A 12,830-nucleotide genomic window follows, 5' to 3' on the forward strand; every position below is an offset into this window, starting at 1 on the left:
CATTTTATGGATGAAGAACTGAGACAAACAGGGCTAAGTGACTTGCCCAGCACCACATAGCTAATAAGTATCTGAGGCCAGATTTGAACTAAGGAAGATGAGTCTTCCTGACTCCAGGCCTGGAGCTTTATCCGTTGTGCCACCTAGCTGCCCATTAAGTCAAGTACTCTTTTTAAAAAAAGTTTTTATTTATGTTTTTATTAGTTTTTGTTGATGTGTCACTTTCTCAATGTTTTTTTTCAAGTGTAGTTGGGTCTCTATGCTGCAGTGAGTTTAGTGATCATAATTATGGGATCTTTTACAAAAAATAATCTTCAAAGCCCATCTTTTCCCATTTCATGTTGTCAGAAATCTACTCAGTGGGTATATAGATGTTTCTCACAAGGAATTTCTTTAGAGAATAGAAATTGAACTATAGATGAATGCCTTCTTAATTGCTTTCTTGTTTTGTTTTTGCTTTTTGGTGAGGCAATCGGGGTTAAGTGACTTTGCCCACGGTCACATAGCTTGTAAGTGTCAAGTGTCTGAGGCCAGATTTGAACTCAGGTCCTCCTGACTCCAAGGCTGGAGCTCTATCCATTGTGCCACCTACCTGCCCCCCTTAATTGCTTTTTGGGGATATAGTGATCTATCTATGATCCCTTTCATTATTTTGCAGTCTCCTCTGATATTTTAAAGATGTCCTAAATATTGATCCCTGAACACATTAGATGTTTGCTTTGCCTTTTGTAGGAGTTATTTCTGTATGTATTTGGCCAGGTTCAGCCTCTTAAGTAACTTCCTGGTTTCCTTTTATAGTATTGAGGTCATAGGATTGAAATATGTAGACCTATTATTGTTGCTAATGAAAATATGTTACCATAACATATTGGCAGTTCTGTTTCATTTCACATCTGTTTGGTGTCATTCCGTTTTGGTTAACACCTATCCTCAAGGTGATCTAGCTTAACTGAGTCTTAACACCAAAGTTCTTCAAGCTTCTTTTCTTTTCAACTGTTTGGTTTTTTTTTAATAATTTGTAATGTTTTCGACGTGAATTCACAATCTACATCACAGTTACCTTTGGCTGCAATAACTGTCCACTTAGTAAAGAGATTGTTGGCTGAGGACGTTTCTGGGTTTGCTTATGTTCTCTTTGCTGTGACAGCTGTTTTTCAGTGGTTAAACTTTTCTAGGAAAAGTTTAAACAGGTCAGGTTGGAGCTGTTGTAACCCAATGCAATGCTATCTTTTCATCTGTATACTTCCTTCCAATTTAGTGTTTATTTTGAACTTCGCTCTAACCAGACAGGATCTACCGACTGTAACATAGACAATTAATTTCCTGTCTGTTTACTTACATTTATATAACACTTAAAGGTTCATAAACATAGTCAACTTCACTTTTTATTATGTTATTTAGTGTTGGCCAATTCCAATGACTTCCAGCTCGCCTTTAAGTGTTTGTAATGTTGTTAAATCTTGTCATTTACACAAGATCTTTTGCATCCATCCCCTTCTCTCTATTAATATAGCCAACATTTTAGTTCAGGCACTTGTCTGAACTATTGCAATAGCCTTCTGAAATTCTTCTCCCCACTTCATGTGTTCTCACTAAAAACATCCTCCATATAGCTGCCAAGGTGATTGTTTTTCTGCACAGATCTGACCGCATCTCTTTCTCCCCTCCTCAAACTCTGACTCCCAGTTAATTCTAAGATAAAATGTAAGTCCCTTTATGTAGCATTAAAATGCTTCACAAACTGATCCCAACCTGCTCTTCCAGCTTGGGTGGGTATATGACATGCTGATTGCTCTGTTACTGGAAGTATCTAAATTGATGGGATGTCAAAGCTTCAGGGAAGATTTTTACATTGGTGGGATTTTGGAAAGCATCAGTATAGAAGTGGAAGGGTTAGAAGTCATCTGGTCCAATTGTCTCATTTATACTGGAGGAATCAGAGGCCTAGAGAGGCCTTGGCCAGGATTCCATGGCAAGTAAATGGTAAAACTAGAATTCTAGCTATATGCCGCTTCTGTGCAATTCTAGATTCTGGGGAGACACTGGAGTCTATTAGACTACCTTCCAGCTGAGGGGAGGGGCAATTCAATTGGGTTCAGTAAACATTTATTAAGTGCCTAGCTACTATCTACTATGTGTCAGGCACTGTGCTAAGCTGGGGATACAAATAATAAAAAGAAAAAGTCCCTGCCTTCAAGGAGCTTACAATCTAACGGAGAAAGATAATACACAAAAGGAAGCTGGAAAGAATAGGGATTGGTAATGGTGTTGGTGGGGAATCCGATTTATTTTATCTCCCCATATCTTTTCCTAAATGAAATCATTCTCATTCTCTGTCCCTCCCTTCTCACTTCTCACACTCATACACATAAATGCATAAGTACTTGTATATTAGTTATTTAGAATCATAGAATTTTGAGACTGGAAGAGACTATTAGTGAAAACCTAGTTCACCCCTGTCATTTTACAGATGAGGAAACATAGTGCATTCATGATGGCGTCGTGAGGGTTGGGCTTGGAGTCAGGAAGACTCATCATCCTGAGTTCAAATCTGGCCTCAGACACTTACTAGCTGTATGACCCTGGACAAGTCACTTAATCCTGTTTGCCTCAGTTCCCTCATCTGTGGAATGAATTGGAGAAGGAAAAGGTAATGGCAAACTGCTCCAGTATCTTTGCCAAGAAAACCCCAATTGGGGTCATGAGGAGTTGGACATGATTGAAATGATTCAACAGTAACAAACAAAAATCCAAAGTGCTTTTTAGAATTTAAGCTTATATTGCTGTACAGGCTAATCGCCTCCACCTTAGGAGATAGAAAATGACCTTTCATATCATTTAATTTTTCTTTGCCATGTCAATTATGATCACAGATTTATACCTGAAAAAGACCTGAGAAGTCATCCAAGCTAACTCTTAATTTGACAGATGTGCAGGCTGAGGTCCAACAAGGGTAAATGACCTCCAAGTCACTTGTCACACTTTACTACCAAGTTGGTTAACACAAATAATGATAGAGCTTCTATTGCTATTCAAACCTGACACTCCAAATTTAGCATGTTTTCTACTCACTCTGATGCCAAAATAGAACAATTTTCCTCTTGGGGGATTTGGGGTTCCTTTGAGAATTCCATTAGGAGTCTACATCAAGCTTATCCCCAAACCATCTTTTAATGAATGGATGGATGGATGGATGGATGGATGGATGGATGGATGGATGGATGGATGGATGGAAAGTATTTAGAAGCATTTCTTGTATGCAAAGCTCTGGGCCAAAGTTAGCAATACAAGTCCAAAAGAGATGAAACGTCTTGAGTAAGGCAGAAACAGCCTTTCAAACACTTGAAGAAAACTACCAGAGGAAGAAGATAGATACAAGTCTAATAATGGTCAGAGAGCATTTATTAAGTTCCTACTATGTGCCACTCCAAGGAAAAGCAGGCTGTAGTCCCTGCTCTCACAGTTTAATGGGAGAGATCACATGCAAATGTCCAAACTAGAATAAATTGGAGATAATCAGTAGAGAGAAGGCAATAGCAATAAATTGGATCAGGAACTTTTGTTAATAAGGACAATGTTTATACCTTTAATAACAGTTAATATTTATACATTTGATCCTTTAAATAACCCTTTAATGTGAGTGTGATTATTAGATACTATCCCCATTTTACAGGTGAGGAAGCAGAGGCACAGAAAAGTTAAATAACACAAGGTCACACATTCTAGTAAGTTTCTGAGGCAGAATTTGAACTTGGGTCTTCCTGATTTCCATGCTTTGTCTTCTACCCACTTAGCTACGTAAAGTGGTGGAAATGGAAGAGAACCAGATGTAATTAATTTGTTGTTCCTGTGTCACGTCTGACTCTTCATGTCCCCATGGACCATATTGTCCTTGGGGTTTTCTTGACAAGGTACTAAAGTGATTTGCCGTTTCCTTCTCCAGTGGATTAAGTCAAGCAGAGATTAAACGATTTACTCAGAATCACATAGCTCTTCAGTGTCTGAGACTGGATTTGAGCTGAGGTCTTCCTGACTCCAGGCCCAGCCCTCTATCCACTGTGCCACCTCACTGCCTCCATATAAATTGATATCAGATGTCCATTCTCATTGATGGTACCAGAGTATATTTTTCTTTGTTTCCTTAAATCTACTTAAAGCAGTATGACTTCGTTAAGATGGCAGTTCACTCTGAATTAAGTGAAACCTAGACAGTATACCAGCACCATGCCAGGAAATTGAATTGCTTCCGTTTGAATTATCTTAGGAAGATTCTGAAGATCAGCCGGCAGGATAAGGTACCAGACACTGAGATCTTCTCGAACTAAACTGCCAAGCATTCAAACTCTATTTCAGAGAGCGTCACTCCGATGGGCTGGCCACATTGTTTGAAGGGAAAACACACGCTTGCCAAAAAGAATATTTTGTGGAGAACTCACACAGAGCAAGCGTTCACATGGTGGTCAGAAGAAGTGATACAAGGAGACTCCTAAGGTCTCTCCTAAGAACTTTGGAATTGATTTGGTGACATGGGAGACACTGGCACAAGTCCGCTCAGCATGGCGTGCCCACATCAGAGAAGGTGTTGTGCTCTACGAGCGAAACAGAATTTGAAGTCGCTCAAAAGAAACTCAAGATGTGCAGACTTAGAGAATTTGCCCCAGATGTTCACGTGAACTCTTTGTGCCCAACCTGTGGTAGAGCGTTCCAAGCTTGAATAGGTCTGATCACCCATAGTCGGACACACTAAAACTTGACTGTAGCATAGTGATGCCATTTTGGTCCTCTTCCAAAACTAAGGACAACAACCAAGTTAAGCAATCATGATTATAAATTTTCTTGTCACTTCCCACTTGTAGTCAATTGCCATAAGAACCTTAAAGTGTTTTTTTTACCTGTTGTCGTAATTCTTTAGATCAGCATTTTTTTACAACAGTTTGTTTTATGTTAATCTTTGCAGAGGGGATTTCGTTTCCGTTATGTGTGTGAAGGACCATCCCATGGAGGACTTCCTGGTGCTTCTAGTGAAAAGAACAAGAAATCATACCCACAAGTTAAAGTAAGTTTGTGGTTCTTTTACTACCAGATTATGCCTTGTGGTTGTTAATTCTGGGAGATTTGATGACCTGTGAGCAGAAACAGGGATTGGTCTTCTTAAAATGCAACAGGCCAAATACTTACTCTTATCTGTCCACATAAAAATTTTGCTTAAAACAAAGGTGGTTGGTGACATCTAGGACTTATATTCTGTTAAAGGAGGATGATGTAAAAATGTTATTAGTATTTCCATTAAGTGTGGTTTTTAGATCATTTATATTATTTTGGTTATGAATACATTTTCACTTTGTTCAATTTCAGTGGTTTTCAGTTATCTTAAAAATAGTATAATTAGTGTAAGAAAATGTACTTTATTGAGTTGCATAGGTTAGCACTGCCTTCACATTTATGGAGCAAAATCTTGACCTTTACACTTTCACCATAGAGATTCAGTGACATAAATGCAAATATTTATTGAAAAGGACATCCTAAACAAGTAACGACTTATATCACATGAATTTTAGTCTTATCATCCATATATCCTAATATTCCTTGATTGTATTAAGGTTGTTAACTTTCATAAAAATTAATTTGTCTTATTTTCATAATAAGACAATAGCATCTTACTTTATTCATTTTGTGGGTGTCTTTTCTTTCTGATGCTGGTGGTATTAATCTGAGTCAGTGGGCATAATACCAAATTGTTGGAGTCATTTTGAAAATTTTGGTATTTGTTTCATAATTTAAGAACAGCACTTATGATTATCATCTGAGTTTCCAGAACATAAAATACTTTTCCTTTTGGAAAAGCACTCAGTAAAAACCTCAAGTGGAGAAGCAAGTCTCTAATCTAGTTAATTCCTTTTGCAAGTTTCCTCTGTCAGTGGCATTCTGTCCTCAAGCCTTCATTTCTATGTATTCAATGCCCCTCTGCCTTCTGACCCCACCCCTACCCTTCCTTCAAGTTAAGTAAGGATCTTACAGTATCATTTATCCTGTTAGCCAAAGCTCATTCATACCATTCACTTTCTTGGTCACATTTGAATGTTTTGAGCCTCTTTTCTCTAATTATGGAATGATATTTATAAATTTTATAAAACAAGAATTTCTTTACATATTTTTATAAATTTATGAAACAAGAGTTCTTAACCTTTTTTTGTTTCATGGACCCTTTTGACAGTCTGGTGAAATTAATACAACTCTTCTCAGAATGTTGTTAAAGAAAACTGATTTTATTGAAATTGAAAGTTATGAAAATATTCAAGAAACAAGTTCCCGGTCCTCAGGTTAAGAAACCCTGTTTTAAAGGAATTTTAGGAATGGCAATGAGGCTGGGGTCTCCAATTTGGGCAGTTTAAAGCCTCATTGCCCAGTTTTTCCATTGAGTCTCAGTTCCTTCAGCATTCAGGATAGAACAGGAACAGGGAATGATTAGGGTGCTACCCAAGGACCTCTCAAGTGGTTGGGGGAAGGGAGAGCGAGTAGAAGAATCCCAACTGAAGCATGAGGATCAGAGGAAAACTGAGCCCATGGGCTTGGTTTGAGAGCTAGCAATCCCAGTTATCAGATGGTAAGAATCTTGATTTCTAACATGTGTGTCCGTATGACAATAACTGCAAAGGTGGTGTCAGAGGAAACTGATGTCAAACCCAGAACTAGATACCAGAGAGCTAATAGAAATTAGAAAAAAAACCCCACCAAACTAAAAATTTTGTTTGGCAATACAAAAGCAATGCTAATTAGAGTCATTTATGTGAATTGCTTACTACTTGTGTGTAATTACCATGTAGTACAGTAATGACTGTGATGATTAATGTTTAATTTAGTAATTAAAATAATTAATTTGCTATATATTTGATACTCTCTGTGAATGTACACATGCTCAGTGTTCATAGGATGTTGGTCATGTGACTTGGACATCTAACCATACGATGCAGTCATCTGTGCATGACTTAAAAGCTAGAGGGAAGGTTGACCATTGGAATTAGGGTTAGCTGTAGCTTTATTAATTCACTCAACTATTCACTAATTCACTCAACTAACTAATTCACCCAATAAACATTTATTGATCAGCTAGTATATACTTTTCAGGAAAAGGAGGGATTTTTAGGGTGAACAATAGGACTGTTCACTTTTGTTAAGCACCTTCCGTCTGGAAGGCACTGAATTAGGTAGACCCTGCTATCGAATTGCAAGCCATCCTTGTTGCCTATTGCAGATGTCAGTAGAATTCTAAATACTTCTGTTTATAACAGCTATCAGAAACAATTCCATTTTGAATCTAGGATACAGCTTTCTAGGAGGGTGGGGGTGGAGAGAATGGCTCTTTCCATAAGCTGTTCTTTTTAAGAAGAGATGAAGATGCTATCTACAAAGAGCACTTCGTGTCTTTTCATCTGAAAGTTAGCCTTCTTTCATTGTTTTCATTCTTTTCATTGTGATGATCTGCAAGGATAGAGTGAAAAAAGGAAACCCTCAGTGTCTGAGCAATGCCAGGCATTGGCAGGATCCTCATCCTATTCATAATCATTTGTATATAGAGTATTTTTCTTTCACCAGATATTTATTGAGCTTATTGTAGTAGGCATCGAGAGAGGGACAAAAAAAGAACTCCTTGGCATACTTTTAAAAGTATATCCATTCATTCTAAGACTTCAGAGAATACATTCTACATAGAATACAGAGCATCAAATCTGGCCCTGGATCACACTTAGTTGTGTGACTCTAGGCCAGTCACTTAGCTTCTGTTTGCCTCACTCTCCTCATCTGAAAAATGGGCATAATAGCAGTACCTACCTCGCAAGGTTCTTGTGAGACTCAAATGAGTTAGTAATTGTAAAGCACTTGTTAGCAGCACAGTGCCAGGCACATAGTAAATGATATATGTGAGTTATTTTTTAGAATGTAATAGTGCATTTTCACTGGTTAATAATTCTATATTATATAGTTATAAATGTATATATATATATATAAAATTATATATTATATATCTGTATCATCATTAGGCACTCTCTGGACAGCATTGTGTCCCAGCTAAAACTAAAGTTTCTGTGAAAACTCAGAGAAACTGAATAGTACTAAGTGGGAAGACAAAGGACAAAAAAGCACACACACAAAAAAATATATGATACTTTCATATTGTGTGATGCTCCCATACTCAAACAGTTTCTTATATCACCTATTTCTTTAATGTGCAATGAAAGCCTGAACTGTGATATTTTCCATTTTCATTACACTTTTTTTTTTTTTTAGGGAGGAGAGGGTGGGTGGGTGTTTTGTTTTCAGTTAAAAAACCAGAGCCAAAGAGAAAGTGAAAGTGTAGACCAAGAGCTGGCTGTCAAGTATCTGAAATGGCCGATCATTTGGAAGGAACCTCCCAGAACAGTAGAAAAAAGGCAGTGCCTAGTTTGTGAAGGGAACTGGTGTACTGTGGCCCCTCCTACCCCCTGGCCTTGCCATCACCCATCCCAACAGGAAATTGACATGGGTGGGGCGTGGCACCTTTACATGTAGGAAAATTACATCCTAATTCCCATTGTAATATGGCCCCCTTAGTAAGTTCAAACTTTCAGAGTCATTTCTCTTTTTTCTTTAGTCAAATAACAATGCCTTACATTGTTGTAGCATTTTGCAGTTTTCACAGACTTTTTTTCATTCTTTGATAAGATTCAGTCAAAGTAGGAACTGATTCTTGCCTTTTTACAGTTGAAGAGAGTGAGGCTCTAATTAAGTGATTTGTCCAAGGTCATGTGGCATGAAAGGGGTTAAGCTGGGATTAGTGGATAAGCCTTCCAGTTTTACAGTGTATATGTGAACATTCCTATAAAAATGATCTTAAGCCAATGCAGTAAACATTTATATTTTACCCATTCTATGTAAGATGCTGTGCTAGGGCAGGCTTTCCTAACTTGAGGTCCTTGAAGTTAAGATGTATATGTGTATATGTATATGTATATGTATATGTATATGTATATGTATATGTATATGCATATATATGTGTACATGTGTATATATGTATATGTACATGTATATATATGTATATATACACACATATTATAATTCTATTTCTTTAAAACTGGTTTCCTTTGTAATCTTATGTATTTTATTTTATGCCTTTAGAAACATGATTCTGAGAAGGGGTCCACAGGCTTCACCACATGCCAAAGGGGTCCATGGCACAAAAGAGACTAACTCCTCCTTCAGTAAGGGTATAAAAAATAGATAACATGATCCCTGCCCACAAGGAGCTCACATGTAGTAGAAGGGACAGGTCATGTCCGTAACGAATAAAACTAACTAGAATTATGAAAAAAATGTAAAAGAGAGGTAAAGCAGTTGTTTGGAAAGGTTAGAAAAATATTTTATGCATTTCTGATTGAGAAAATCAGGGTTGGGACCAATGGGAAAAGTGGTATTTGGACTGAGCCTTGAAGGAAAAGGAGGGTGTCATCTGACAGAGAGGGAGAGCCTGGGCATAGGAAGGAGCATAAGCAAAGGTATGGAGGTGGGAAAGCATGGGATTTTCAGAATATGGCAGTTTGACTGGAAGACAGGTGCAATATGTGTGTATATGTATATGTATATGCATACGTGTTTGTATGTGGAAAGAGACAGAGATAGAGATGAGACTGGAATGGTAGCTTAGAGCTAGGTTGTAAAGTGCCTTGAATCCCAACTTTAATTAGATATTTTTGTTTGTTTGTTTTAGGCAATTGGGGTTAAGTGACTTGCCCAGGGTCACACAGCTAATAAGTGTCAAGTATCTGAGGCCAGATTTGAACTCAGGTCCTCCTGACTCCAGGGTCGGCACTCTATCCATTGGGCCACTTAGCTGCCCCCAATCCTAACTTTAAGAACTTGGATTTTTTTCTACTTCCTGGGTAATCATTGGAAAATTTCAGATTAGATGAGTCAGATTATCAGATGTATCTATTAGGACTACTGATCTGATGGAACTTTTTAGTGTATATTTATGACACGGGAGGGATTAGAGGTAAGAAGATCCATTAGAAGGCTATCGAATAATATAGGCAAGAAGTGATCATGTAGGAAGAAAAGAAAGAAGAAAGGAAGGAAGGGAGAAAAAGAGAGGAAGCATGAAGGAAGAAAGGAGCATTTATTAAGCACTTACTATATGCTAGGCAAGAGGCAACTAGGTATCTCAGTAGATAGAGTGCTAGGCCTGGAGTCAGGAAGACCAGAGTTCAAATGCGACCTCAGACACTTACTAGCTGTGTGACTCTGGGCAAGTCACTTAACTTCTGTTTGCCTTAATCCACTGGAGAAGAAAATGGCAAACCACTCTGGTATCTTTGCCAAGAAAAGCCCCTGAACAGTATTGGAATACTAGGGTCCACGGAGTCATTAAGGGTCAGATGTGACTGAATAACATCAAGAAATGTGCTAGGCAATTTCTCAGGCACTAGGAACAGAATTACAGGCTAGTAAGCAAGGTATTCCCTGACCTCAGGCAGCTTAAATTGTGATAAGAGAAGAGAGCCCACATGGGGGAGTGTGGTGGGCAGGCAGGAGCATTCTGGGCAGAGAAATCTGAAGAAATGAGGACAGGAGCAGTAGGGTAGTTGATTGGCATGGAAAGGTTGATTTGTTTGCTGTTAGCATGGCCTGGAGATAGAGAATGAGGGAGTGGGCTAGAAAGTGAGCAAAACACGTTAAAATGCTCATCTATCAGAGCCCAGCGTCCAAAGAGTGAGACTTCCAATTCCAAACAAAAGTGGAGGTCAGTCAATAGGCACTTAAAAAATGCTTGTTGACTTTGACTGTTGACTGAAGGCGTGCTCCATGGCTTCCAGATGTCCAGAAAAGGAATTCTCATTTATATTTTTTTTCTAACTCCTATTAGAGTTATTTGTGTACATGATCTTCCCCTACTAGTTCTGTGTAGTGGAAAGTGTTGGTAATCTGCTGGTAAATGTTTAACAACCAGCTTTGATGGAGGAGAATATAGTCATGGTATACTTTTCAGTCTTACCTGCTTTGTTAACATTTTCTCCATCACTTTCTTAAGTCTAGACCCCCAACAGAACAATAAATCGAGGTGTAAATATTCACATTGAAATTTAAGTTTTCAGGTCTGATTTGATCTAGAACACCCTTGGAGAGCCAGGAAACCTGGAACTGTAATACTAACTTCAATAACTAACTCACTGTTACTATACTTCTGGCCTCTGTCTCCTTAGCTGTAACATGAAGGGGTTTCCTTCAGACTCTAAAACTTAATCACAGAATCTTAAGAGATGAAAGAGGCCTCAGTGATCATTGAATCCGTGACCTTCCTGTAATAGGAATAATCTCTGTTGATACCCCTGACAAATATCCAGCCTAGATAATACAGCTAGAAATAGCTTTCAACAAATAGTTCCCTTTTCCTCTCTCTGATAATACCTCTAGAATACATTACCAAGGATAGGATTATTGATTCAGAGGGTGTGTAGTTCTTACATGATTGTTAGACTTCTTTTCACAAAGTCATCCAATTTGCAATTCTCCTAACAATATACAAATGTCCTTATTTCTCAAAACTCCTACCACCTTTCAGTTTTGTCATTTTTTAGTTAATTTGTCAAGTTTTTCGATATAAAGAAATAATTCAAAGCTGCTTTAATTTTGGCATTTCTTTTTATATTGGTGAGATTGAATATTTTTAAGTGATTTGTTTATAATATTTGAATCTATTGAATCATATTTTATAAGTTTCTTGTTCATCTTCTTTGAACATTTATTAATGGGGAATAAATCTTCCCTTTGGATATTTGTATCAGTGTCTGAAATCAGGGATTATTCTTAGGAGTTTTTTTGGGGGGGGGATTGTTTGTTTTTAGTAGCACTTAGTAAAGCACTTAGCACGTTGTCTGATATTCAATAAATGCTTTCTGATTGATTTTCTAGTTTTTATATGTTACATTTGCTGTAGACTTTAAAAGGCTATCCATTTTCCTTTTTTTTTTAATGCTGCTATAGAGAATAAAAAAAAATTTAGGTAATAAAATCCATTTTTTGCCCCCAATTTCTTGTATTTGTTTAATAAATAAAAATGTATCTCCCTTTCATACTTACAAAATTCCATTTTCTTACAGCTTTCCTCATAATTCTTTCATTAATATTTTATTGCATATATGATACGAAATGAGAACTTAAAAATTAAAAATTATTTTTTACCATATTGCCAGAAAATTTCCCCAAGAGCATATAGCAATATATCCTTTCCCCAGTTTTTATTTCCTATAGGGTTCTGTATATTCACTTATTTTTATGAGACTTCATTGTGTTCTGTATATTTGTTTATATTTTTGAGATCTCCATTGTGTTCCATTAGTCTGCTTTTCTGTTTTGTGCTTAGTGAAAAGATAGTGTAGGCAATGGCTTCTTTGTTTTATGCTTTATAATATGAGAGGTTTGGCCTTTTCCTCTGATGTCCCCCTTTGTTTTTTCATATAAATTTTATTATTGCTCTATTCGGTTCTCTAAAGAAACCCATTAGTATTTTTATTGGTGCTATGCTAAATCTAAAATTAATTTCAGTATTTTTACTCCATTGTGTTATGCCAACCCATCTGTGAACACTGAATTTACCTTCACTTATTTAGAGCTTCCTTCATTTCCATCAGTGTAATTTAAAAGTTATTATTGGGTTATACTGTGTTTAAGTAAATGGATTCTTCTAGTTTTTTTTTCTGCTGTAAATTATTTTGAAATTAACGTATACATAAGTTTTACATATGAATGATTCTTTTGAAGATTTATCATTTATCCTTGCCTAATTGTCTCCTTTTTTA

The 12,830-nt window shown here is 37.1% G+C and overlaps 1 protein-coding gene across 3 annotated transcripts in view; it reads left to right on the forward strand.

Annotated features, from left to right (window-relative positions):
- Positions 1-12,830, forward strand: part of NFKB1 (nuclear factor kappa B subunit 1) — a 159,354-nt gene that overhangs the window by 61,436 nt on the left and 85,088 nt on the right. For all 3 annotated transcript variants that reach the window (XM_027853362.1, XM_027853360.1, XM_027853361.1), the window contains one exon: positions 4,958-5,056. In XM_027853362.1, the coding sequence (XP_027709163.1) occupies positions 4,958-5,056 (99 nt within the window). The remainder of the gene's footprint in view (positions 1-4,957; positions 5,057-12,830) is intronic.

Source organism: Vombatus ursinus, unplaced genomic scaffold (assembly GCF_900497805.2).
Source record: "Vombatus ursinus unplaced genomic scaffold, bare-nosed wombat genome assembly UNPS02009975.1, whole genome shotgun sequence".
Taxonomy (NCBI): Eukaryota; Metazoa; Chordata; class Mammalia; order Diprotodontia; family Vombatidae; genus Vombatus; species Vombatus ursinus.